We start from the raw sequence: 27112 nt of genomic DNA, 5'->3' as shown, positions 1-27112 counted from the left end.
AACAACTCGGAATAAGCTGAGGAGCGGCAAAAACCACATGTACAAACAAGGTACTGTGATTTACTAATCCAGACTCCTACAAATAAACTGATTAATTCATTGGTGGGTGTTATCCTCAAATGTTTACGTTGCAGTGAGGTTTGGTCTATAATAGTTCAATCTCTTTTTCCAGTCTGAGGTATAGTGGCCACAACGGAGTTTGCTGGGATTAAATGTGTAAAGGCTGGAAAAATAACAGACCAGATTAAGTGTAAAGCCCTGCATTCGTTCAGGGTTGTTAAAGATGTTTCAGTGAGGGGCTGCTTGTGTGTAAAATGCCCAAGAACAAGAGCCAGTGAGGATTAATAGAAGGAATACTGAGGTTTGAGCTTTAAATGTACAAAAACATGCACGCTTGCGATAATGTCTCTATTGTAATATCAATACTGTGACAGTATTTCTATTGAAAGGATAACAACAATTATAGAGGATTTAAACTTTTTTTAAGATTCTGTTTAAGTTTAATATTATGGAAACAACTAGTTTACGCTTTATATTGTGTTTCTTCTTTTAAAGTCTGTCAGTAGCTCTTCAACTTCAAGTCCTGCATGCAGTATTGATCATCGGCTGAGAAGTACAAACCATGTATTCATGGTCCTGCCGCATAAGCATGACATAATACTGTACATGTAAGATTCACACAGCAGTTTTCCTCCTGACTTGTTTCAGATTAAAAACTTTGTTAATAGTTAGAACCAAATGGTTTCAGTAACTGTGACTGTGCAGATACTCAACTGTCTGTGGCAGCAGTCACACAACATAGTAATTTCAAAATAAAGCGTATAAATGTTTCACAATCTGAAGAGCCACATTATAGCATTAATAAAACAACTTAATATTTAGCTGAACTTTCCATGAAAGAAACGCAGAAACTGCAGTCCATCACCACCTGGACAACAAAAGTTCTGATAAGGTGATAAATACAATTGCCAGTATAGAGTAAACGGTTCAATGACCAAATGATTCTGCTTACTATACTTCTGTGTTCTTTCAAGGCACCTCTGTAGAGGTCTTGAATTTTAAAAACACCATGACCACTAGTTGTTTGATACACCTGGTTAAAAGGAAAAAAAGGCTTCGGGACTGTTGTGCTTTTTAAGACCATCTTTGCATCATTATAGAGATATTCTTTCCTCTATTGTACACAGGTATTGCTTTGTATCACAGATGTTTTGCAACCAATCTCTGTCACATGTCTCATCGGGAACCCCGCTAACATTGTCACTGTGGACAACTTATTGCGATTACTGTAATAGGAGTGACTTGGACCTTTGGTTGAAAGGGCAACACATTACTCATACCTAACAACAGGTAATGACAGTGGGAGGGAAAAGGTGCACGTGTGTGTGTAAAGAAGCAAAGCTGAGAGTTATGGTTTGTGCTAATAGGCTGCTTAAGCAAAACACATAGCACTTTGGATCCTGCATCTTCTATCTCATCAGTGTGCCTGTTGCTACCACGGATTTAACACAGGCTGAGTGTCTGTCCATTTAAGACTGGATCATCACAAGAGCATCACCACAATTGCATACACTGCAGTAGAACAAAACCAGGACCAGCCCTCGCCGAAAAATGATGTAAACACTAACATTAAGGGAAGTTTCAACTGAGATCTAGAGTGCTGGTGTGCATAACAACTGCAAATGTGTCACTGTCCAAACACAGACTGCATCACAGTGATGAAGTAATGAAGAGCATGGTAATGTGTCATTTGGGCTGAATCAAATGAGAGGCTAGTGAGGCTGTCATTAGTCATGAGGATGAACGTGATCACTGAGATTCACATTTGGATTTATTGGAGGTTGCAGAAAGCAGCCACCTGACAAACCAATCACTGACTGGTTTGCATATATCTGAGGCTTGACTGAAAATGAATGTTGAGGTATGACAAGATAAACAGCAGTGCTGCGCATTAACCTTGATCTCGCATCAACTGTGGGTCCAGGGAGTCGCTGGCATCCATGGTGACATGAACTTGCAGCCAAAGTACAGCGCGTGCTTCAGAAATGATATTTGGGCTCGGGCCAATTGTCAGACCTTGTCTGATGGGACGGTGTTTTTAACCTCTTTCATGAATTTCCAACCTATCAAGCAGTGATTCTTTAAACAACCATTTTCATTTACAGAGAACGTTCGCCTGTTATTGCCCCAATTTTCCTCCGCCAAAATGCCCGATAGTGGGCAATGGCGAGTATCAACAAACAGTTTAGAAAGTGTAATTATTCCCCAGTAATGTGCTTTGTGGGATGCTGTAAGTACACCGAATCGAGAAATTGTTTACATAGTTCATAAAAAGCACTAATTCGTGATTATTGAGATATGATGTGTAGTTGATAAGCATCACAACAGGGAATTTCCAGATTTTTGAATTGGGTTTCGTCTGACATTTCATCTTTTCACGGCAAAGCACATAATACGATCCTATAATCTTTAATCCGGGTTAAAAAATTAGTTTGGCAGTTAACGTTATGGGATGAAACCCACCTCCTCTGCGTGTTTTCTCAGTGCTTTCTCCCGTTCATACTGGGTAACGAGTTGCTCGTTGTCTTCCTTCAGCAGCTCCAGCTCCACTTCGTGCTCCTGGTTGACAGCGAACACCGAGTCCAAGTTCTCCAGCACGGCGACGACCAGCGGCATCAGCTCCTTCACTACGTCCTCGTCGTATTTTTCGATTAGCCGTTCAAACTCACGGTATATTGAGCTGGCCAGACCTGAGACCCGCTCGGACATCATGGTCGAGTTGCCCGTGTCGTCCTGATACAGGACTACGTCGTCCAGCTCCATTTTCTTGCCTCCACTTGCACTTATTTCCCAGCTAACGTTAATGAGCTAGCCGCAAGCTTCAGCTGGCCAGAGGCTGTCCGCCTTGCTACTTTCAGCGCAACAAAACGGTGTTACTAGAACATAGCTCGAACGTTGTGTCTTGTACAGAAGATATACTGTACTTCATAAGCAAATTTTGTGTTTCTTAGTCGTATGGACGGCTGACTTTAAAAAGCTTGCTAGCTCAGTAGCTAGCAGTACTGAAAAGTCTTTACTTGGCTCCTGATTAGTTTCCCTGTCCAACAGATGAGCTCCTGCTGCTGCCTTCAAGTACTGTCGGAAAGACGGAGAGGACACGGTTAAACGACAAAGCAAAGTAGTAAACTGCAGAGAGAAAGAACGTCAAAGTCTATCTCAGTAGTGACTGGATATACTGAAGATCAGCTTCGTAATTTTAGGAAAAGCCAAAGGCAAACGGTGCACACGAAAAAAACATTAAAATGTTGAAAAAACGTCGGAAGGTTACAGTATCACAGTGTAAAAGTAGCGGATGGATGCAAATAAACACTGAAAATGCACAGCATCAGCTCAGATTTTTAAAGCTAAAACAGTAATTTCATCTGCCCTGTCGCTTATATATAGCTGTTGAAATGTGACGTTTAAGGGGCGGAGAGCATTAACAACTGATAAAAAGACATAGTTTATTTGCAAGTATATCTTCATATAAACACATAGGAGTGATGAGTGCTTCTAATCATTTTATATTCTACTTTTGTCACAGTTACCTGGCAAATTCATTTCAGTGTCGAGGCAACTATGATATTTTACAATCCGCAATGAAATTGCCCGTGGATAGAATAGGGATTTTACGAGGATCACTTGAAGATGTCATGTGTTAGTGACGGGACGTCGCGCTTACGTCACATGCTAAACAGGGCTGATGTAGGATAGAGTAAAAACTGAAGCTAATCCTTGGTGATCTATCCGTTGGAGACATTTCATAATTATGTCCACCCCTCCCATTGACTCATATGGCTTTAGTCAAGAGATGAATCCAATTTTTTCTCCATTTTAAATGTTTCTCAAAATTTTGTTCAGATGCATTCAGTTCAACAGGTTGCTGAGGTGAGGAACTGTTAGAATAGTAGTCCTCCTTTTAGCAAATAAAAATGAGGAGATGAAGAGTGTGCTTCACAAAAGCTTTTATTTGCATCAAGGAGTCAAATGCATTCTACTGAGAATGTGAAACAGTTATGCAGGCATCAGTTGATTGAAACTTTAATGATACATTACCTGAAAAAAAAAATGTTTATATCCATGGCAAGTAAACAGGTTCCCACAAAATGTATAAGTACAATCTTTCTACCTCTTACGGCTATCATTGACAAACATCATGCACAATTCAAGCTGCATTGCAGAAAATGCAGATCAAAACTCACTGTAAACACAATGCAGTCAGTAACGGTTTTCCTGTTAAGCGATTCTGTTGACTTGTTTTCCTGTAATGCATAGGCACTGTTCACCCTGATGTCTGAAGACATTCAACACGAGACAGACTAACACAGTTACTACACAATGAAGACGTAATGCTTCAGTCCACATTTTGAGGTAAAAGTTACCCCTACATCCTCGCATCCTGAATCAGACTGCTCTTCAGTCCTCCTCACAGACAAGGAAGACAACATGGGACACTTTCAGTGACCGGGGGCAGCTTCTACCAGCCGTACAGCACACGCACAAACATAAAATGTAGAACACTGACATCACAGTTAAACTGCAGCACTGTCAAATATTGTATACAACGCACATTCAAAGATCATGGCATAAAGTTGCTCATGGAGTAACTCAGAGTTGAAATATCACAAATTATATGAATTAAATAATTAAAAGTGCAATTTAACAAAGTACTTGTGCTCCAACACGTTCACGAATCAGGTTCATTCATGGAGATCACAACAGGTCAGTTTCTATGGTTTCACATCTTCCTTTACCACTACAATCCAGCTTTCAAATGCAGAGTCTCGGAGCACACACTGTACATTAGGAGTCAGTCTGTATGGTTTGTTTCAAACAGTGTTTTGCTGGCTGTTGCTTAAAGACGAAGGGCAGAGCAAGAAGGGCCTCTCACTGGTCAGACTGCTGAGTGCCCGGAGCACAGCGTCAGGCATGTGATCTGCAAGCATCCTGGGACTGATCAAAATGCTCCTGAACGCCATTTCATTGGACCAGTCTGCACGATACCGGACCTGGGAAAAACACGATCTGAGGAAAAAGACAGATACAAATCTAACTCACAATTTTAATTTCAGCATCTGGCACTCAGCTTGTACAATAGGCCGGTGTCTGCATGTATGAGTGTCATTTGAGCTAAGGGTTTGGAGAAGGTTAGGTGCTACATATTTAACCGTCTTAATTTCACCCTAAATTGGCCAGGCTGATACACTGGCCGATGTTAGCTCATTGCAGATATATCAGTCATGGCCTATATGTGAGCTCATATTAATATTATTATAATATCTGACATTGTTATCGGCCTCGCAATTCATGTATGGTTGGGGTTGTGGAAGCGTTCCTGACATCCTGCTTCTAACTACCACTAGAGGGCACACATCAACTCTTGTTCCTATTCAGCAGCTCATGTTTACTGTAAATTTATTGTTGTGAGGTGAACTGATCACTGCGCACAGACCTCCGTGACGGCCCGTCCTCTGTGATATGAAGAATGCGTCCGGGCAGGAAGAGAGGTAAGTGCGCCGCCGTGTGGGCAGGCGAGTCGTCTGACGCCAGGCTCTGATAGGATGACGAGTGGCGAATCATCAGCGACTCCTCCCCCAACAGCGGCTGGCTAAGCTCCTCCTCCCTCCTGTTGTCCATCTCAGTCGGGAAGTCGTCTGGGTCTCCTCCAAACAGCTCGTACCAGCACCCCTGCAGCAGGATGCGGTACTGGAACAGAGAAACGGCTGAAATTACTGTGTGTGAACTAACATGCTAACATATGTCAAAGGCTTAAGACTCTTTTTTTTTTACCTTGGGCTTATTGCAGTTGGAAACTATCTTAAGTATCTTTCTCTTCAGATCCTCCATGTTAGGAATGCTCAATCTGTACAAGAAGAATGATAGCAGAGTGATTGAAAGAGGCAAGACTGCAAAAGGAGAGGGCAGCTTAAAAAGAACAGAGGAAAAGGGAGCGTGTCACTTCCACTCATTTTCTCTTTCTCCGTGCCTGTAATAACAGGGCAGAGCCAAATATAGAGTCTCCATCACACAGCAGTCTATAATAGTCTGTGCGCCACAGCACAGTCATATTGGCCTTTTCAAGAGTCTGCCCTGCTGCTGACAGACAAACATATGCACCTTCAGTGATCCAGTGATAATGCCAACAAACCAAACTGCTAGAAGGACCTAAACACTATCAATATACAATATGCATTCATTAAAAGGTGCAGCTTTGATTAAACAACAGTCTATAATGGCTGTTAATATCCAGTATAGAGGCTTTGTCTTACCTGGGGACCAGATCTTTTCCCAGCACAACTGAGACCACAAAGTCTTTGGAGTAATCAGCCAAGGCTTTACTGTACACAACAAAACACAGAACAGAAAGTTACAACAGAAGGTGTGTCAAATAATTAACAGCGCAGATGTGAGTGGGCAGTACATATTTTAAATTAGACCAGTGAAATCACACATGTGATAAGGGTCAGATAAGATTATGTATTTTGAGATTATTTTTAAATATGCATTTGCATTTAAAGTAACACTTTTACTTCAAGGCCAGGGAACCAGGTCAGGTCTCTCCACTGTTTGCCAAAGTGTTGCTGTACAGTCTGCCCTACCTCAGGAGGCCCCCTGGTGGAGAGAATGAGTAGCACTGCAGAGTGGGGAAGGAATTGCGCAATAAGATAGCGAGTAGTGAGGCTGTACCAGCACCCAGACTGTGACCAGTGATGACCAGCTTATACTCCTGTAAACACAGGGAACACGTGGAAACATACTCATGATTATTCATTAAGTATGTCCTCTGCAAAGTTTATGTTATTTACTGACAAATATATCTCATGACACAATATCACAACTTGATGAGAAGTCCATCAGGAAAGAAATCGAACAACCACAACAACAACAATAACAACAACAACAAAACACAAGCAAGGAAGTTTGACTATATTAGGATATATTAACTGACACTGTTATACAGAGAGAATTGCATTATTTATAGTTTATTCCTCTTGTAGACTTTAAAAGTGTACCCTCGAAACCTGACAGAACATGGCTATTCTGTGTGTGTTAGCCAGGCTAATGGAAGAATACTGTGTAGAAAGCAGAGTTGTTCTTTTGTTTTGTTTGTTTAATCAGAGGACAAATGCAAATCAGTATGCTGCTTTTTCCTGCCTTATGAGCAGATTTGCCAGCTGGGATGGAACTGAAATAAAATGCAGTGATACCTGCTGCAGCTCTTTCTGACCCTGGTTACACTTCTTACCGGTGCAATGGAGAAAGCCTGGTTGAGGATGCCATCGTTGACCAGCTTCTTGTAGATGTAACCTGCCGCCTGGCTAATGCCCTGCAGTCAGAGACACAGATGAAAACACATCATAAAACCTCCTACCTGAGACATCTACAAAGACAGGTGGAGAGCTTTCTTATAATGGGCACTGACCTTGTGAGCATAGCAGGCTCCAGACACTCCCTCTATAGGCAGGTTCTCACACTCAGCAGACAGGTCTGTCAGGACATCCTGCAGGACAGACACTGTGTGAGATAAACAATAAACTGGGAAACTGATTACCCATCTATCAGACCTCATATCAAAGGCGCAAAGCAAAGGCTACACAACAAATATTTTTTTAAGTTTTGAATGAAATCCTGTGTTGGGACAAATGTTTCAGACCTGTAAACGAACATACGAAGGATTATATTTCATTCACAGCTGTTTGCAAGTGCAGGCATGCACTGATGCACCCGAACACACACCCTCATTTACTGCTCACTCTCACTTCCTACTGACGTTGCCTTTTTCGATGTGAGAGCTATTTTCATTTCTTTTGAGGAGCGGCTCACGACATCAGACTATGAACTCTTCTATCAGTTACCAAGTCTTTCATACAAACAGGGAAGTGATTCTGAATATTAAGAGGAAATGGGAGGAGAACAGCAAGCATGACAAAAGCACAGCAGTTGTACAGAAAGACAGTTGAAAATAATGCCGTAAAAAAAAAAAATCTAATTTTACACATGTGGACAAGTGTCTGATTCTCTGTGTAGTAAGTATATTTTAGACTTCCCGGTAATATATTTTGGAGACAAATGTGCAACTTAAAAAACAAATCAACAAATACACAAACAAATAAACAGACAAAGAAACTAAAAGCAAACATTTACAAGAAACACCAACAGTAAACAGCACAGAACATGTCATAATAAAAAGAGATAATTAAAAAACACACACACGACCAATCAAAAGTCTGGAATCTGCTCCCACAAAGGCCAGTCACCTGGCTGAGAGGAAGACTATACATGTTTTAATGGTCATTCACGCTTTCAGGTTGTGGAAAGTCCTCTGCGCGACTAGGTGTTATTTTGTATGAAGAGTTCGCAAAAAAGTAGTGGTTCAACCAGAATGACAACTGAAAGGGCAGAAGAAGGCAAAGACACCTCTGAGCTATGGTTAAATAAGAAAAGAGGAAATCACCTTTCATTAGTAAAAAAAACCCTACAAAATTAGCATCGACATCTGTACAGATTTAAACAGGAACAGCTTCCTGTTTCAGCGCCAAGTCCACAGCAATGCCTAGAGCAAGCTGAAATCACAGGTGTGTTGCTTTAGCTAAGCTGTTTTTAAAACTTCAAAATACGAGCTTTGCGTAGGTTTTAGCACTATTGGAACTGGATCTCAGAATTTCAGTTGAACGTGTCACGGAGTGACAAAGTCACAGAAAACTATTCCCACAATCACACCATTGTGGTTCAATAATGATTCAGGATCAGTTCCACTCACCTTCAGCGACAGCGTTCCTCGAACAGCCACCAGAACGGCCTCTCTCTTATGATCCAGAGCCACGAAAAAGGGGATCTCATAGATCTGCAACAAACAATGTTGATGAGCGGTTTGACTCACTGAGCCTGTCGGACAGGTGCAGAAGAATAAAACAGAGGAAACGATGAACACAGAAGTCTGCTCCAGACAGGGGCAACTCGTGAAATGTCTACCTGGTTGTGGAAGCTGACGTAGATGAAGTCTCTGTACTGCAAACCAGTGCTGTGCAGGATGGATGAAAAATGACAGCCGAGGTGGTCTCCTCCAACAATGTCATACTCAGCCGCACGACTCCTGCAGCTGATACACACATTTTGATTTGGGTGTGAATGATATTACAATTTATCTGTCTGATTGGTACCACAGACCGGGATAAGTCAGGAGTGCATCTCACCAGTCTCCACTCAGCTTGCAGGGTGCAGTGAGGAGGTTGGAGTAAACGTACATGGGCCAGCCATAAGCTGCTGCAGCAAACTTCATGCAGTGAGCTGCTTTCTCCAACTCTGTCTCCAAATCTTCTCCCTTCAAAGGGTAAAAGAGACACAAGCAAGAAGAAATAGTGAAAAGAGAGGATTCTAGTTTAAAGACTTGACTTCAGAGTGTTCTAGCAGCTGGTTCACCAATATTTGTGTCTGCTACGAGGTCATCTGTGCCTACGTGACCAGCTGACTCCTGCACTTACGATGGGAGAAGAAGGGCTGTGATCGACCGTGACCTCCGGGTCTCTGCTTTGCTCCATCTTATCCTGCTCCTGGTGCAGCAGAGCCAAGCCAGCTGCTATGTCACTGGGGACCAGGTCTGTGTCCTGCAACACACACACACACACACACACACACACACACACACACTCAATTAGTCTGTCTTGGTGTTTTCTATGAATATCACAAATCTCCTAGCTTCCAGATGTGAATGATCAGACAGACAAAGGCAGAGAACGTGTCCCTTACAGAGAAGAATCCGCTGAAGAGCTGAGCGATGCTGGAGAATGCTGCTCGGTGGCTTTCATCCTGCGGCAAACAACAGCACAGGAGGCGCAGCCTGCTCTCCCACACCTTGACAGCCAGGGTGCGAGCTGTGGAGAGGAACTGGGTGCTCTCGTTGCTCTCCAGGTCTCGTACTCCCAGCGGCTCCATGGCAGCAGGTTGAGGACGGGGATTGCCCAGTGGGTCAAACACAAACACCACGCCTAACCCAGTGAAGAGCAGGATGATCCAGCTGTTGCGACACAAAAAAGAACGATACTGGACCTCTTCAACAAATCATAAAACAATGAAACTGTGAACCAATAGCCCGAAACAACCCACCTGGCAACCACTGCTGCAATGACAGCACCAACTGTGGCAGGATCACAGCCTTGGCTGTCATCAGACACCCAGACAGCTCCCAGACAGGCCCACACGAGCTCAGGGATGTACAGGAGAGCTCGCAGGTACACCAGCACAGGGATAGAACGGCGTGGGCCAGGGTTTGTAATGGTCCCTGAGAAACAACTATAGATGTCAGTGTAATCAACAAAATATATGCCTGTACTTTGCAACTGTGATACAGCGGAAAATTCTGATGTTACACAGAACTCCAGAGTTATATCAGAATGCCCTTAAGGAAGGCGATGAAACGCTCATTTTAAGTTGCTAAACAATGCTAACAAAGGGGCACTTCATGTGTGTACACGCTGTTGTGTGTCTGACTCAAGTTCAAGTTGTGTTATGTAGCACAGCAACTGTCTTGCAAACTTCCTGCATATGTTATTGCAGAATAACCTGTATTTTGACACTGCTGCTGCTGGCCAGCGTTATGTGAAAGCCACCCACCACTGCAAAAGACTGTTCATGTCTAGTTTATCTTTACATATAATGCTCACTGAATTCCAAGGCAGGTGGCCTTATAACCCACAACTTACTCACCCTGGGCACTGACGTAGACAATAGCACACAGTGACAGGATGATAAACGCCAGCACAACCAGCAGTCCAACCAGATAGCTGTGAAGAACTCCTCTACCATTACAATCAAAATGCCCCTTGTGGTAAGTGAACAGGATCATGGTACCAATCCACCTAAGAGGAAAACAGCAGCAGAGAATAGCGAGAGCAGAGTCAATGGACGTTATTACTTATGTGCAGTTGGACGTCAGGTGGCCTAAGTCCTAAGTGAATCATGGACATTAATGAAGGTAAATCACATACCAAAGTACACGGACGAACAGTTCAAAGGAGCCGGGGAAAACAAGGTCGTCACTGGCGATCCCCCACCGCCGTCCAAACATCACGATTCCAGGCATTTTGCCGATCAACAAGCCCAAATACCTCACACAGATGGTAATTAACCTTCTCACCACTACAGAGTGGATAGGATTCTCTTGAGCAATGGACACTTGGAGTCATGCATGACTTAACTGACAAAGCAGCACCTACAGTGGCTGACGACAAGCTTTACTCATTGCACACATTCTACTCCCCTACGTTGCTTAACTCGCCTAAACGATCAATGCCCGTGTAAGAAAGCTACACGCTAATGTTAAGATGAATATTCAAGCAAATTTGGGTGTATATCAGTTAACGTTACCCAATTTAACGTTGGGTGGGAATGCCCAAGCTGTTATTTTGATATCACGGACAGTTTTGCGGTTTTTAGATCTGCCAACGCGTAGCATACTAATATTAGACAATGCTAATGCGGCTATCGACAGCCAAGAAAATCTATACCACTCCGTTACTAGCGTTAGCTGCTAACACTAGCTACCCAGCTAGCTAAAAATACTCTTGATATTCCGACCAAATGAGAACTAATCCCGCAGGACACTACTAATGTTAAGATAGTAATACATAAACACCGTGCTTACTAACGAACGTTAGCTACCTATTAATCTCAGCAGTTTAGGTAACGTATAACTTAGCCAAATGCAGAAAGCTGGTTTGTTTTGTTGTGCTGAAAAACAAGCAGTGTCCGTCCGCTGATGGTACCCTATTGCAACAGAGGCTATCGCACGGGAGTTCCCATATTTTCTTACTCTTTATTTTTAGTGAACGTACAAACGTACACGAACAGCGCTCCTCTTGACAAATACCTTGTTGATTTACACATGGCTGCCATATACTATACTGTAAAAAGAAATTGTTTCTCACACGCTTAGTCACCGTATTTCTAATATTATAGTTTAGCGGTCTCATCGGAGCAGTGTGGTTCCATGGTGTAATGGTTAGCACTCTGGACTCTGAATCCAGCGATCCGAGTTCAAATCTCGGTGGAACCTGAATTTTTCTTCTTGTCGTCATTGTTCAGTATTTCATAATGTGATATATTATAACAGCTGCACACACGCTTATGACCATTCCACCGCCCGCACAAAAGATGCAAGTGTGGCTAAGCAGCAGCTACATCACGTGAAACCTTTGCGTTAACTACCCGTATCTACGTCAGTCCAATATGGCGGCACACATAGTACAACGGACATATTTACTTTGCTGTAGAGCAGGAGTGAACGTGATTCCACAGCATCTAAAACTAAGGAGTGTTGTTATAGCAGATGTTAGTAATACTTGGCAGCTGAGTGTTGGTTACGGGACGCGAGGGACAGACACCATACAGGTGAGTTAAACATCACTAACAAATGCAGCCACCCTTATCTACTGTCACCCCCAGCCAAAACAGAAACCTTGTTTTGGGGAAAAAATAATAACCCCGCTTAGATAAAATAAGTCACACTAAACTGAACTGAAGAGTCAAAATGTTCTGGCTCAGAATCTACAGACAATGCAGAGGTGAAAATGCCAGGATGTGCTGACTTCACGCAGTACTAAGCTTTTCTCCTCTCAAACCTCCAGAGGTCATTGTGGCAATGTGGTCAGTGTTGTGAATGGAGTTTGACATCCCCTCCATGACAGAAACTGTGTAAATGTACTGCATCATACTCTGGTGATGGACTTACAACCTAGATCTACAGTAAAGCAATAGATTTATTTGTGCTTTTTCAGGACGTCCATGTGCACATTCCAGTGGGTAAATATACAAATATATATTCTCTTATGCAGAATAGTAAAGTCTTTTCATTCTCCTTTTGTATGTTTCAACAACATATTTCTTCTCCTCCTGGCTCTTAGACCGTTTGAGAGTATCTTACAGCAGGAGCAGTGGTCCTGGTGGTCAGAACGTCAACAAAGGTTCCCAAAGATAATCCTAATTATATAAAACAATGACCGATCTTTGGTCGAGAACAGCATACTGTATGTGCCAAAGTGACTCTTGACACCTTATACAAGGCCTTGAATCTGGAATCTGCTCTGTCATGCACAGCATATTCCTTTGTGTAATGACCTCTCAATCCACAGTCAGCACAAAAGCAGAGGTCCGATTCTATGTGCAGACAGCAGACTGGATCCCGGAAGATGTTCGGCAGAAAATATTTGAAAAGGTTTGTTTTCAAATGCTGTGCAATCAAGGTTAAAGCATGAAATGTTGATTACAATTGAATGCTTTTGTACACAGTCATATTACAGTAGTTTAAATGACCTGTGGATTTGCTGATTTTTGCGCCTGTCATTTTGAAACTGTATTAAACTCAAGTGTACTCATTTTCTGCTTTGTGGTACAGAACAAAAATCGCATCAATAAGGCTGGGGAGCTGCTGGTGACCTCAGAGCTGAGCAGGAGTCAGCAGAGAAACCTTTCTGATTGCATCCAGAAGATTTCTGCCATCATAGCCGAGGCCAGCGAGAAGCCACATGAACCGACGGCAGAAGACGTAGCACTCAGGGCAAAGAGGTATTATCCAGTGGCAGCACAAATTGTGTTTCTATCCACATTGATCGTAAATGTGCCTTTCATGTGAAATATGTTGTGCAGATTGGAGAAGAGGAACCAAGAGCGACTCAACCAGAAAAAGATCCATTCAGCTATCAAGAGGAGCAGACGAGTGGATTTTGACTAACTGACTGTAACATTTGTATCTCCCAGGATTGTATTGTCAGTAATTGCATATCATTTGTATGTCCAGTGTTTATTATGTTGTCTTTAATATTCTGTAAAATAAAATTAAGTTGCAACATATTTCTGACTTAACAGTTCTGAACTGCTCTTACTGGTGATCTGTGATAAAGGCATCAAATTCTGTGCCTTGCATAGGAATTTTAGCTGTATTACCACAGTAAACATATTTATCATACTCTATTGCATGCTTTATTGTAATAGCTCTTAGCCAAAATGGTGACCTTGTTGTGCATATTCAGATGTGTGTGTGTGTGTGTGTGTGTGTGTGTGTGTGTGTGTGTGTGTGTGTGTGTGTGTGTGTGTGTGTGTGTGTGTGTCTGTGTCTGTGTGTGTGTGTGTGTGTAGATAGATAGATAGATAGATAGATAGATAGATAGATAGATAGATAGATAGATAGATAGATAGATATACACACAACCACTTACTTCATGTATAACCATTTAATATTAATTTCTTGGCACTTTATTTTTTTTCTACATACTCCCCATTCCAATTCTACATATTTTTACCCCATTTTTTTAAACGTTGTTGTATATGTTTTTAACTCCGTCTATTTTCAAACTGTGTGTAAGTACATTTAGAGGAACAAAAAAACACAATCAAATTAATTTTCTGAACACACGTGGCCAGTACTGATTCTGATTCTTGAAGTATGTGATGAAAATGTGAAGAACGACGTGGAGTGCCGTTATCCTGTCAATGTAAGACAATGGATAAAGGGTCAAAACGTTTAGCAGAGGATGGTTTCGATCCATCGACCTCTGGGTTATGGGCCCAGCACGCTTCCGCTGCGCCACTCTGCTCTCTGCAATAAAGAGAGGTAGAATTCTTATTTGACTCTTCACTTCGTGAAAATGTATTGGAACATTTTTAAATGCGCTGTATTGTTTCTATCACCGTACGCTATCACTTATCACCGATTAATTTAAGTTAGCACAACAGTGGCGTCAACTTAGCTAGCTAACAACAGTCGTCATCTCGATGCATGATGATGAAGTGTACCTGACAAATTACGATTTCCTGACTGCTCACTTGCCACATACTGTGGGTTAAAGTCGCAATTCGGATACAATTTCATCTGCTTAAAAACACGATTTTCACATTACCTGAATCACAAAATGCGACCACGAAGGGACTCGAACCCTCAATCTTCTGATCCGAAGTCAGACGCCTTATCCATTAGGCCACGCGGTCAGATTGACGAAGAAGGAGCTGTGTAAGGTAAAAAAAAGAAGATGCGCGAATATGGGTTTCATGTTTTAGTATTAAATAGAGTTTCCCCATATGAGTCGTAAACGCTCGGCAGGCAGATGAAAACGTGCCCTGGCTAGCTGCTACTTCCGGTCTTGCTGTGAGCGAAAAGTTCTCTTTTCAGAAATGTGGGAGATAGGGAGGAGCAGAGTAAACTCAGAGTTAACTTCCCATGAAACAGTTCTGCTCTAACGCCACTTAATACTCAGGTTGCTGTGGATGTGAGCAAACAGACTTTATATATATAACTTATACTCTGTGTGTGTGTGTGTGTGTGTGTGTGTGTGTGTGTGTGTGTGTGTGTGTGTGTGTGTGTGTGTGTGAGTATTGGTGGCTTCTTTCATTAATATGGATTATTCAAGTCCTGCGATGACAGCATCATTGTAAATGAAAATATTCTGAGGAACATTTTTGCATAGTATAAATGTTCCCTCATCCTACAAAATGAAATTAACACAAGAAGATAACAGGAATGTGTCCTTCCCTGCACATTGTTCTTCCATTTCCTGAGTCAGTGTCATAAACAGCGAAGACAACAACACAGAATGCGTGTATCAATGCTTTATTAACAGGGTAAAACAGGTCTTAGTTCAGTAATGATGTGAACTAATACCAGAGCAGACTAAACCTTTATGTCAATATCTTAACTAATAATACACACATTTAAACTGGATCATATAAGAAAAGCAAATGAAATAAGTTTATTCTGACAGCTTGTTAGTGACATCCACAAATAGGCACTGAAATAGAAAAAAAAAATCACACAAATAAATACACAGGTACAATTTCATATTAGCTATCCTAAATATGCAAAAGATGTGGCATCAAACATTTGCAAGTGCAATAGGTAAGACATTACAGTACAGAAACCTCAAGAGCCTTTATGATAACAGGCCCTGGTTTGGCATTGTTTTGTCTATGCTAACACATATTCCTCCCTTCACACACTTGAATCATTCGAAATAACCTAATGACCTAAAATGCACTTCGTTCACCACAGCTGTCAAACAGAATTTCATTACTGCAACTGCAAATTAACCAGTATTTCATCATGAGGTAACAGATTCCTCCGTAATATCAGGACCAGGTTGCAGACAAACATCCATTCTCGACTCTTTTATGCACATTAGCCTCAAACACGAGTGTAGGGTCCCTCAGGTGTCAGCTGTGCCACTTGTGAAAGGTTAGGGGCTACATCTTCAACGTTGCTAAAGAATCAGATATAAAATTAGCTGCAATAACATTCATTATAACAAAGGTTTCTACATAGAAGGTTACCCAGAAAAAAGGCATAGGTATTGTATATTGTGAAAAAAGGTGCAATATGTTTGCAGGTTAGTTTATAATTTGGTAAGACTGCTAGGTATTAGACAAAGCCCTGGTTTGAAGCCTTATACTGCTTACAGTTCTACTATACAGTGTGTCTGTGTAACTATAATTAGAGTCAGTCTCAACACTTGTTTAAAAAAGCTCCATAGAATATTTCCCCACTTGACCTTTTTTGTATAAAAGGGATCCACGGCCCTGTGTATTTTTAATGTCCATGCTGTCTTCATTCAGACGCCTTTATTTCAATCCCAATGACAATCAAGATCCTCCATATCTTTTTACTATTTGTCATTGACAGATCTGTTACTCCAACAAACAAAAATGCTTAAACTGCATAGGGTGCAATGCCATTATTAGACATCTCACCATCACAGCCTTCAAGATGGTTATATTCTGTATGATGAGTGCCCATAATGCCCAGGAAAGAGTGAAAACAATCTGCAGAGATTGTCTTTTGCAAGACAGCAGCTATTTAGTATTTAGTGGGATCATCACTCCTCCACATTCAAATCACAACAGGCACAACTATCTAAACTATAGCCTACACTGTAGATACCATCACTACTACAAATAAATGCTTCCTGTATCTTACTATTTTTTTTGCCCCAGTGGGCTGATGTAGTCCAGTTGAAGACACACTTCAGTACTCACAAGAGAGCTGAAGTGACTTAAACACAGTGGAGGGAGAAGGTATTGATTTTATAAATGTAAATTAAGTTTCCAGTCTGGCTTCCTTTCCTGAAGTTAGCATCCCTTTACACATGCACTCCAAAGGCATCCGAGCATTCTGACTAAAAGAAGAAAGTAAGCACAAGTGTTCAACTTTGCTTCAAAATAGTTAAACATTTTAGGAAATACCCTTATTTGCTTTCTTGTTGACAGTTTGATGAGAAGTTTGATACCACACTCATGCCTGTGTGCTAAAAAAGAAGCTACAACTTGTAGCCAGTTAGCTTGCTAATCTAAAAACGTCACACCAGGGAAAGAGCTAGCTAGGCTCTGTCCAAAGCTAACAAAACCGATCTCTTAAGCTCCCAAATTAACAAGTTATATCTTGTTAAGTTGATTCATTCAAAAACAACAAAAGTTTGTGGTTTCTGCTCCAAGGAAAGAAATAGTCTGTTACCTAGACATAGAGTCAGGCTAGCTGTTTCTCCATTTCCAGTCTTTATACTAAGCTAGGCTAACTGGCTGCTGGATATAGCTTCATATTTACCTTACTTTAAGCCTTTTTTATCGAACCATTAGGAAAAAAAGCTGTTCCTTAAAATCTCTAGATAAAAGGGTGAGGCACCACAAGCTTTAGAAAAGCAGCAGTAAGGTCACAGAGGATAGCGCAAGACAGTAGAAATGTCATCCAGACTAAAGGCCTATTTCAATATGGAACAGTGTTCATTTGTATAGCAATGTTTATGTAATGAGAGGAGAACTATTAGCACCTCGAGTTCATTCTAGAGACAGCCGGCACTGTGGCCTGAGAGGATCAAACTTTGTCTTTCTTACTGCAACTATACAAATGTTAGTAGAGTCCATTATAATAAACATAACCAATACAGCTCATGTTAGTAGGTGGACAGATTTAGATTTCAACTCATGTTTTCATCGGAGATGCAGTTTTATAGTGTTTTAGTGAAGCTTTAACATTTAGTGCACTTGTGAGGCTCATGAGAGGCCTATTGCTTTATGTTACTGTGGTAGGTGTCTAAAGTACTCAGGCAATGAAGCCAGTATATATTTAGTAGGAACACTGAATTCAGACTAATTCTTAACAAACCATATTTCATATATACTGCATGACTGAATTCTGCTAAGTTTTAAAATAGCCTTGATGACATGCAAATCAGATCCTTGTGTATGCTGGAAGGTTCCAGCACTCTGAGTAGACCTTGACTGAGCTGAACTGTACTTGAATTTAGCAGTTTTTGAAATAGCACATTCTATAATAATCTTTACACCAATCCCCATTCTCATACTCCAGCACTTAACACTGAGATAGTACATAATGGTCCTCTCTAGAGCCAATCGGCGTACCATTACTGTTTACTAGATTTGCCAGATTTGCCAGACTTGCTAGCCTTAGCAGCTTTGGTAGCTTTGATGTCCATCTTGGTCTTCTGGATACGAGAGAAGATCTCCTTAAAAAGGGCCTTATACTCTGGAGTATTCTGTCCCAGCCTCTTATCCACCGCCTCCACCTGCTTGCTGATGCTCTCAATGGCCTCGGGGGTGGAGGGTGACTGGGTGGGGGTGGGGGGAGGCGCCGGGGTGGGGCCCATAGCACAGTCTTTCATGGACGGGTCTCGTGAAACGGGTCTGGAAGTCTGGACACCGGCGTGACACAGGCTCTCCTCGTGGCGCCTACACTTCCCTAACAACTCCTCATATTTCTCCAGTAAGGCGTGGTACTGCTCATCCACCTCCCTGAGGATGGACATCCCCCTCTTCCTCACACTGTTGGCGTGGAGAGCATAGCTGCCTCTCCTGCGGCCGGACGCATCACGCGCTACAATGGCGTTCAGGGCCGTGTCACTGCAGCTTTTCCTCACAGGGCTGGACTCGGGCAGAGTCTCCCCTCCCACACCTCCTCCGCCTTCAGTCACCTCCCTCACACCTCCTCCTGTCTCCCCGACCTCCATCTCCAGGAAGGTATCAGTCTCTGGGGTGCTATTGAGGACAGTCTGGGTAAGAGCAACGCCATCATCCTCACTACTCAGCAGGAAAGTCCGAGCCCGACGTAGCTGTTGTAGCTCCTGTAGCTCTACCTCCAACTCTCGCACCCTCCCCTGGCAGCTCTCAGCATCCTAAGAGCAAAGACACACACAATTTCACAATGAGATCTCATGTTATTCTGACTTCAATCACCATAATGCAGAATCCAGTTCCAGCACAGAGGTGTGGAGCCACGCTAGGTAGAAAATGTACTGCTGACCGGTGTATTTTGTTATACTATGTTGACAGAATGTGAAAAAAATTGTGTGTCCAGTTCTGCAGCTCACCTGCACTCGTGTCTGCAGGCGGGAGAACTCTGCAATGAGCAGGTTGCACTCTCTCTCCACACCCTCCCTTCGCCCCCTCTCGGTCCGCACAGCTGCTCGTAGAGCCGACACCGCCTCCCTCAGATGCTGGTTCTCCTCTTCAAACGGTTGAGACTTCACTTCCACGGAAAAACTCTCAGCCCTGCCCACCACAAACTCATCCTCATACCTGACAACAAGACACACAAACATACATCACAACTTCAGACCTGTGTATTTATACCGAAATATATCCAATTCATACCTAAAGATGTTCTCCTCTTTTACAGGCTGTGGAGCAAAGAACAAGTACCTGGGTGCTGTGCAAAGCTCCCTCAGGCAAGGGAAGGAGTGGATGGTCTTGCGTCGTTCCCTCTTCTCCCTCCTGACTCGGAGCTGCTCCATGGAGCGAAGCTGCTCTACCTGCCCTGAGAGAGACTCCACCTGGTTCTGCAAAACCTCAATGGTCCCTGTTAACCTGGTCCAGGAGGAAGGGTAAATGTTTAGGAGGTAAAAGAGGAGGATGAAGGAGCAGAGTTAAGAGAGCTTCGAGTCCCACTCACGTCTCTATCTTTTGCTGCGAGTCCTTGCTGTCCATCACCAGTGTGTGGTTGGTGCGTTCCAGCTCTCTGGCTGTCCCGTCCAGCTGCTCGTACACTTTGGCATGCTGCTCATTCATGTCCCGCAGGACCTCCAGCTGCTTGGACAGGTACTGTGGACACACACATGCAGGAGCCAGTTCACATCTCTAAGAACAGCAGAGGAGCAACGAGAGGCTGTCCCAAAACTTTCCCATTTATGTGTCATTGATATGATTAATTTAGCAACAATTTATTAAGATTTGTTGCCCATTTTAATATCAATTAATGTGCTAATTGATTATCTAACCACTTCTAAACCTCATTCTTGATCGTTGTCCTTTGTCTTATTAGTAAATGTTTATTATTAAATAGTATTATTAAATTAGTAAATGTACCATTTCATTGAGCAACAGTCTGCATGGCTGTCTTGTTCCTCCATCTAAAACTTCATTACAATTCTAAAAATAGGACTGAAAGCACTGCAGATCCTTCACTGTCTTATTATTAAAGGGAAACTCCCAAATGTCTTTTCTATTAACTGTGCTTAATTGAATTTATGAAATTAATTCTTAAATTAGATACAGATTCTAAAAATGAATGATTCTAGATAATGATAAAGGCCCTCTCTATGCTTCCCAACCTTCCCAACCTGTCTTTAGCAGGACTCATTCAAACCTCGATCTCTTGCACTTGCTCTTCATTAGTGATGTACATCTGCTGCAGGGAGTCCTCCAGCTCCTTGTTTCTCTCCAGCAGAGTTTTACCCAGCTCTGCTGCCAAGTGGAGGTCTGGAAATTGAAAGAAATTGAGCAAGAGATGAACAAAAATGTTACAGGTGCAGAAAGAGAGATACAGATGCAGAAGAACATGTAAACAAAGAGGAAAGGGAAAAAGAAGATGAGGAAGGAAATGGAGTGTGGATGGAGTGGATGAAGAAAACAGGCAAGAGGAAATGGTGGTCGAGTGGAAGACTGAGGGGAAAAGAAGGGGGAATTTAATCTCACAGAAGAAGCCGTAATGCAGCCATGCAATTTAGATTAGCCTCTGCTACGATTAATGGAGCACTCTCTATTCTGCTCTATTCTATTCTATTTTAGGCGAGGTTACAACAGGGTCTGGAGCAGAATGATCAAAGTGTCCATCACATCATTTTAGTCCGCACCAGACCAGTTCTATTATAGAAAGAGGAGAGCAGGAGGACAGAGAGAAAGGACTTCTGCCTGCAGCATGTCCCCTGCAGGTCCTCTGCTTTCTGCTGACTGAATATGAAGGCCAGAGATTGGTGCCAAGATTATTTGGAGAGACACCGCTCCACTGAGATTAGGCCAGAAATAAAATGAAATTCAAGAAGCTTGGATGCGGGAGACATTGACTAAGGCAGGCAAATTTACATTTAATGTGCTAAATAATAGTGCGTTGTTGACAGTGAATTTCTGTCCTTGGTCAAAAAAGCAAATCATGTTCGACACCAGTCACTGTTCTGCGTTTATTGCACCTGAGATGAGTCACTGTCAGCCTTCTTCATTCTAACTGTTTGGGTCTGAGTCAGCAAGATGTGGTTTGTGTCCTATCAGAAAGAAAGAAGGGGCTAAAGTGAACAGCCAATATTTCTCATGTAGTCCTGGCTCTGCCTTTAATAATGAATAGTGATCACTCGGATGGATGCCAACTCCCGACCTGATCACTGCAACATTTACCGATCAGTGCAGCTGTGCCATGTTGGAATGGATAAATAGAGAAATCGCACACTCAACCATTAACTCACATGGATTTGCTGAGGATATTCAGGTATGGCAACACAGACACACAACCAGAAAACTGTAATCTTCAGATTAGAGTCACCTTACAGACACAGAGTGAAGTGCCGTCTGATTTAATGTAAAAAATAGTCGACTGATTCTTTAGTTAATGAACAGAACTGATCAAAAACTACTTTGATTATCAGTAAATTGTCACATACTAAAAGTTCCATCCTTCCATCCTATATTTGTTTATGTTAATATGCTAAAAATGATATACTGCAATGAGATTTTTTCAATCCAGTTTTATCAAATTGAAATATTGGTATTAGCCTCAAATATCCAGCATCAGTCCGGCTGTATTTTCCAGTCGCTGTATGTGTTGAAGCCATGTTCCTCTTCTACCTGGCAGTCCTGTCCTCACCTGCTTCAGTCAGACTATTGAGTAGCAAGCTCACCATGCGTTTGCCAACAGCTCCTTGTGGATTAATTCACACACTTCCCCCTGTGCTGATAGCTTAATGAATTCCTGCGGGGCCTCGCTGTCTGCAGCCGAGGTACCACTGAGTGGATGCAAACAGCCAGCTAAGTTCTCAGATGGCACCAGTTAGCGACAAAGGCTCTGTGGAAATAGTCCACATCTCAAAGCGTGGAATTAAAATCTGTCTTGGTGAACATGAGCAACCTATGGCATTTTATTCCATTACCATGTAGGCCCCAAAGGCAACAATTAATAGCCTTCCCTCTGATGTATTAAGATGATGACACAAAGTTGGAGGATACACAGGAAATGATTTGGCTAAAACAACGTTAGTGCAGTGCAGATCAAGAAAATAGTGCCAAAAATTGATCATTTCACAAAAAAAATCATGTATTCTGAACATGCAGTGGTGTCATGGTCAGTATAACATCAGTCCAGCCAGCGTGCCTCTCATAAATAAACTAAAAAGAATTACATAAGTGGAGCACATGACTGAAAATTAAGAACAAACTCAAATCTCATCCAGCCTTGAGCCCATCTGACACATCTGAAACCAAACTGCAGCTGAAAAACCTGATAACCAAAACTCTGTGTCAGTGTCCACAATCTGCTGTTGATTCCTCTTTGGCTACCAGAGGAGGGAAAGTCAGCTGCACAGCCAAAAGCCTCCGCGAGAGGAGGATACAGGGGAGGAGGAGGAGAGCCAGTCGATACAACTCACTGCACTACCAAACAACTTAGCAAGTCAATACTCGTCACAGATAACTGTCTGTTTGCTCCAGACAGACCTGAGGCTTGACGCACACAGGATGAAAACCACTGAGGCCGCAACTGTAATCACATCACGTATGACAGATACATTTCCTGCATGCTCCAGAAAACCAGCTGCAGCCAGCTGAGAGTGTGTTTGTGTGTCCAGAGAGCTCTTTTCACACAGTAAACATGACGGCAATTTTGAACTCAAGGTGACCCTCCTATTGAATATGTGATTTTAAGAACCTCGTGGACATGTGTGGACATGCAGACAGGCATCATCATGACTACTCTGCATGTGAGCTCTTCTACAGGCAGTGCTGGATTTGGTGGATACATGTCACCCATGAGGTTGACTGGAATGTGGAAAACAAGGCTTCTCCTCCTCCTCTGTTCCTGAGTTGCAGACCTGACTTCTGTCCATAAACTGCCTTAATGCATGATGTCCATCTTTATGGTCCGCACTGTGACCTTTGCTCTGTGACACTGGGTGCGTGGGTGGCACAAACACTAAGTATTAAGCTGTAACAGTTGAGGAAGCCTCTCGTTAGATGTAAGTCAAGCCAACGAGCCCCCAGTCTCAGCTGCTAGAGCTGCGTATTTTCTACTTGGACTTGGGCCAGCAGAGGCTCTGGCTAACGCTCAATAGGCCCAAACAAAGACGCATCCTAACTACATGTCTGCGCCACTCCTGTTTTTCTGCTTTAAGAGTTGAAATGTGAGCTGTAACTCCATCATTACATCTGCTGCATTCCACAGGGGGACTGTGCTGTCCAAGTCTGACATCGGCTCAGTGTCCACGCAGATCGAGAGCTGCATTCTCAAACGCCTCCTCCTGCCAGGAGTTAAAGAAGATTTATATAACTCTCATGTGTTTCTGGTGCATATGTAGCTCCCATCAGCAGCTACTTAGCTTAGCCTAGCACATAGACTAGAATCAATGTGGTACAGCTAGCCTGGCTCTCTCCAAAGGAGGAAGTAAACTGCAACTGGCCAGGAAATAGTCAACCCCCGCATAAAAGCACAGCATGGCTTTTTTTCCATGTCAGTTTTTGTACAAATCTTTGCAACACTATTGATTCCAAAGCAGAAGCTTAAAGCAGGAGCAGAGACATGCTATTTTAGGGTCGCAATGAATGATTATTTTCAGCCTGATCACTTGGACTGAAATGTCCAAAATTCTGAAAAAAATACAAATCACAACATCCCAAAGCCCGAGAAAAGCAGCAGAATCCTCCCTCTCGAGGCTGGAACCAGAAAATGTTTGGCATACTTTCAGTATTTTGGCATAAACTGATTAAACCATTATCAAAATAGTTGTCCAATATGTTTCTGTTGATCAATTAAACCAATTAAACTGTGTTTGAGCTCTATCCCATACTGAGTAAATATGTTAGTACTCTTTTCATTCCTCCATGTGTCCCCTCTCTCATCAGCCTGCCAGTGATTCCTGCATGACAACAAGGTACTGTAACACAATGACAGCGGTCATCTCTCTCTCTCTCTCTCTCTCTCTCTCTCTCTCTCTCTCTCTCTCTCTCTCTCTCTCTCTCTCTCTCTCTCTCAAGCATTTGTGGCGTCCTGAAATGTCGCACGACGAGAGATGAGCTCGGGCAGTCAGCACTTTGAAGCACAGTGCTGCTCTCAGAGGTCTGACCTCCTCTCTGCTCCATCAAACACAGAGCTGTCTGCATGGACGCATGCACGCGCGAGGACACCAGCCATTTTGGCTTTTATCAATGTTTGTCCCGTCTGCTGCTCACTCTTTTACACTGAAGATCTATTTTTATCCTCAGGTCCACTGGTGTGTGACAGGGAAGAAGCTGTCCAACAAATCCATTGCGTCATGACTGCAGGTGCATGTTTGCCTGTGCACACATGTTCTTAGTCAAGTAAAATCACTGCATCAGCACTACTTCTTCTCCGGAAATGCACCCTTATAATTGCTTACCACGAGGAGGAGTGATTGAGAGATGGAGAGAGGCAGGAAATGGAGCAAGTGGTGCTGAAAACAGCGAGGAGTCTTTGTCTGTGATGAAGGTTTTCAAACTCATGGAGCAGCTGTGTGTATCAGCCTGAGATACATGTTTACTGACTTTGTTTAACCCAGACTTTAAACTCCAGGCGCTGCAGTGCATATTCAGTTCAGTGCTATGTCTCTGCAGATGTTTAGGGCACAGCAACATATAAAGTGTGACCTCATCCAAACCGTACACGACTGACTGTTATCAGTTCCCCTGAACAGGAGCAGAACAAGCAAGCCTTCATTTATATGGAAACGGGCTGATAGCAAGCCCATCTGGCACTGCACAAACATGATGATGTGTGTGTATCAGACAGATTCACTCGCAAAGTTGTGATGGATTAACTGGTGCTGTTTTCCACTGTATAGAGCAGGTGGCCTGAATGGAAAGATGGAGGTTAATTAGCTGACTGTGAATTAGGTTAAAGACTCAACAGTGAGCCCTCCTGCTGGCTTGTTTTTGAGATTTAGGATTTTTCCTTCCTTTGCTGAGTTAATTCAACACTAGCTGGCTGACATCTGCCAGCTATTTCTTCTTCTTCTATTTCTGCTGCTTTTCCTTGTCTTAACATTAACACATGTCATATCTTTGGAGTCTTGCTCAGACAAAATGGCTTCAGCTTGGGATCTATGAAATTGTAACGGGCATTTGACATGGCTTTCTTATTTCTTTTAGAATCCTAAAGAGTAATCAGTGAATGGAGAACGGACAGGCGTCTGTTCTTAACAATAGTTCACTGCAGTTCTAGTAAGTACAATGTCAAATCAGATGAAAACTACAGTGTAAGGCTGTCTCTCCACAGCCTGATGGCAAATATTTATATTTCACTAATATTTAGACCTCAAACAATTTAACATGTATAACCTTTCAGTGACAAACACAGCATCTCGACGGCATGTCTTTGTTCAATTTCATATTTGTAGGTGTATGATGGGAAACAATCAGGTGGATAAACCTTTACCTTTTTTTGTTTATGCTTATCTTACACTGCTGTAATATTATCTTGTGTATATCAGCCTAAAACGATGAGTAAATGCCTTTAAACCAATGAATTCACTTGGCTGCAGTGTACAGAGCGTTCTGTAATAATTAAGCTCTGTAGTATGAAATCGTCATGCTTCATGCTAAAATACTGAGGAGAATGTTTATCAACTCTTCCCAGAGCCCAAGGTGACTTCTTCAGGTTCTTTGTTTTGTCTGACCAACTGTCCAAAACCAAAACATGTTCAATGCACAGTGATGTAAACCAGCCAACAGCAGCATAACCTCACTTTAAGATGCTGAAACCAGAAAATGTGCATTTTGCTTGACAAATGACCATTAATCTGTGGTCAAAACTGTTAGTGTCCGATGTCATGCCAATCCAGTCATCACTATTAGTTCTACAACATATACTTATGGGACATAAATGGCCTCGTCATGTGAAATGTTCCAGTGTGACTCCAGCCTGCTGGCAGTGTTACTGAGGGTCTGGAACACTGTCTGATGCTGGCTGTCTCAACACAAGGCCCTGCTTGGCAAGCTTTCAATGCATTGTTGTCAGAGATTCTGCTTTTTTCTCTCGCCTTCTCCTAAGAAGCTACTTCAGTGTTAACTGAGGAAAGACTTCTCCATGACATCTGTGCCGTGTCTTTACGTGACAGAGAGCCTTTGTTAGGTGGAGGCCAGCTGACCGGCCGGCGCCACCAGCTGACAGTGAGGATGCTGCGGCTTGTCTTACCCTGCTCCAGGTCCTGCTGGTCGTACCACGGCTCTTCTTCTTCGGTCACGAATTCCTCCATTCTCCCTGAGTTTAGCATGGATGAAAGCAGCAGAAACAAGCCCCTCTGTGGGAACAATAGAGCTCAGGATCCTCCAGAAGGCAGCGGTCGCTCCTTCCAGTCGGAGCTCAGGCAGGGAGCGTTGTGTTGTGGCTCGACGTGTTTCCTCTTTCCTTCCTCTCCTCTGTGTTCCCTCGGTCACTCCCACCTCTGCCTCTCATCCCCCCACCGTCCAGCAGCGGCCCATCCCGGTGCTCTGACCCGCTGCTGCTGCCGCTGCTGCAGAGGAGCCTACAGACGTGGCAGCGATGTTGCAACAGCAGCGCTTCCTCTCTCCCTGTTATCAGCGGCGCCCT

The 27112-nt window shown here is 42.8% G+C and overlaps 4 protein-coding genes and 2 non-coding genes across 7 annotated transcripts in view; 2 read left to right on the top strand and 4 right to left on the bottom strand.

Annotated features, from left to right (window-relative positions):
• The window catches only part of spag9b (sperm associated antigen 9b), a 40358-nt gene extending 37035 nt beyond the window's left edge, over positions 1–3323 (bottom strand). For both annotated transcript variants that reach the window (XM_070990069.1, XM_070990067.1), the window contains exon 1: positions 2524–3323. In XM_070990069.1, coding sequence (XP_070846170.1) covers positions 2524–2823 — 300 coding nt within the window. In that variant the 5' untranslated portion in view covers positions 2824–3323. The remainder of the gene's footprint in view (positions 1–2523) is intronic.
• A 664-nt stretch (positions 3324–3987) lies between these two features.
• Positions 3988–11809, bottom strand: daglb (diacylglycerol lipase, beta). Its single transcript, XM_070990922.1, has 15 exons — positions 11025–11809; positions 10744–10895; positions 10144–10318; positions 9787–10054; positions 9522–9644; positions 9234–9361; positions 9013–9139; positions 8801–8884; positions 7463–7540; positions 7286–7366; positions 6639–6766; positions 6309–6377; positions 5830–5902; positions 5492–5745; positions 3988–5064 (listed from the first exon to the last, which is right to left on the bottom strand). Exons 1-15 carry the CDS (start codon positions 11117–11119, stop codon positions 4869–4871), a joined length of 2031 nt encoding a protein of 676 aa, XP_070847023.1. The 5' UTR covers positions 11120–11809; the 3' UTR covers positions 3988–4868.
• Positions 11810–12019: 210 nt separating this feature from the next.
• trnaq-cug (transfer RNA glutamine (anticodon CUG)) lies at positions 12020–12091 on the top strand. Its single transcript has one exon. It is a non-coding gene; the product is annotated as a tRNA-Gln (tRNA).
• A 171-nt stretch (positions 12092–12262) lies between these two features.
• mrpl58 (mitochondrial ribosomal protein L58) lies at positions 12263–14546 on the top strand. Its single transcript, XM_070990796.1, has 6 exons — positions 12263–12426; positions 12813–12837; positions 12939–12998; positions 13167–13249; positions 13430–13599; positions 13681–14546. The coding sequence occupies exons 1-6, from the start codon at positions 12265–12267 to the stop codon at positions 13763–13765; spliced, it is 585 nt and encodes a 194-aa protein (XP_070846897.1). The 5' UTR covers positions 12263–12264; the 3' UTR covers positions 13766–14546.
• Positions 14547–14945: 399 nt separating this feature from the next.
• trnar-ucg (transfer RNA arginine (anticodon UCG)) lies at positions 14946–15018 on the bottom strand. The gene has a single exon. It is a non-coding gene; the product is annotated as a tRNA-Arg (tRNA).
• Positions 15019–15621: 603 nt separating this feature from the next.
• LOC139349935 (cerebellar degeneration-related protein 2-like) lies at positions 15622–27112 on the bottom strand. The gene is made up of 6 exons (XM_070991005.1): positions 26717–27112; positions 20675–20787; positions 19982–20130; positions 19732–19896; positions 19401–19608; positions 15622–19205 (listed from the first exon to the last, which is right to left on the bottom strand). Exons 1-6 carry the CDS (start codon positions 26793–26795, stop codon positions 18438–18440), a joined length of 1482 nt encoding a protein of 493 aa, XP_070847106.1. The 5' UTR covers positions 26796–27112; the 3' UTR covers positions 15622–18437.

This window comes from Chaetodon trifascialis, chromosome 21 (genome assembly GCF_039877785.1).
Source record: "Chaetodon trifascialis isolate fChaTrf1 chromosome 21, fChaTrf1.hap1, whole genome shotgun sequence".
NCBI classification, from domain to species: domain Eukaryota; kingdom Metazoa; phylum Chordata; class Actinopteri; order Chaetodontiformes; family Chaetodontidae; genus Chaetodon; species Chaetodon trifascialis.
This window is presented reverse-complemented; position numbering and strand designations above follow the sequence as displayed.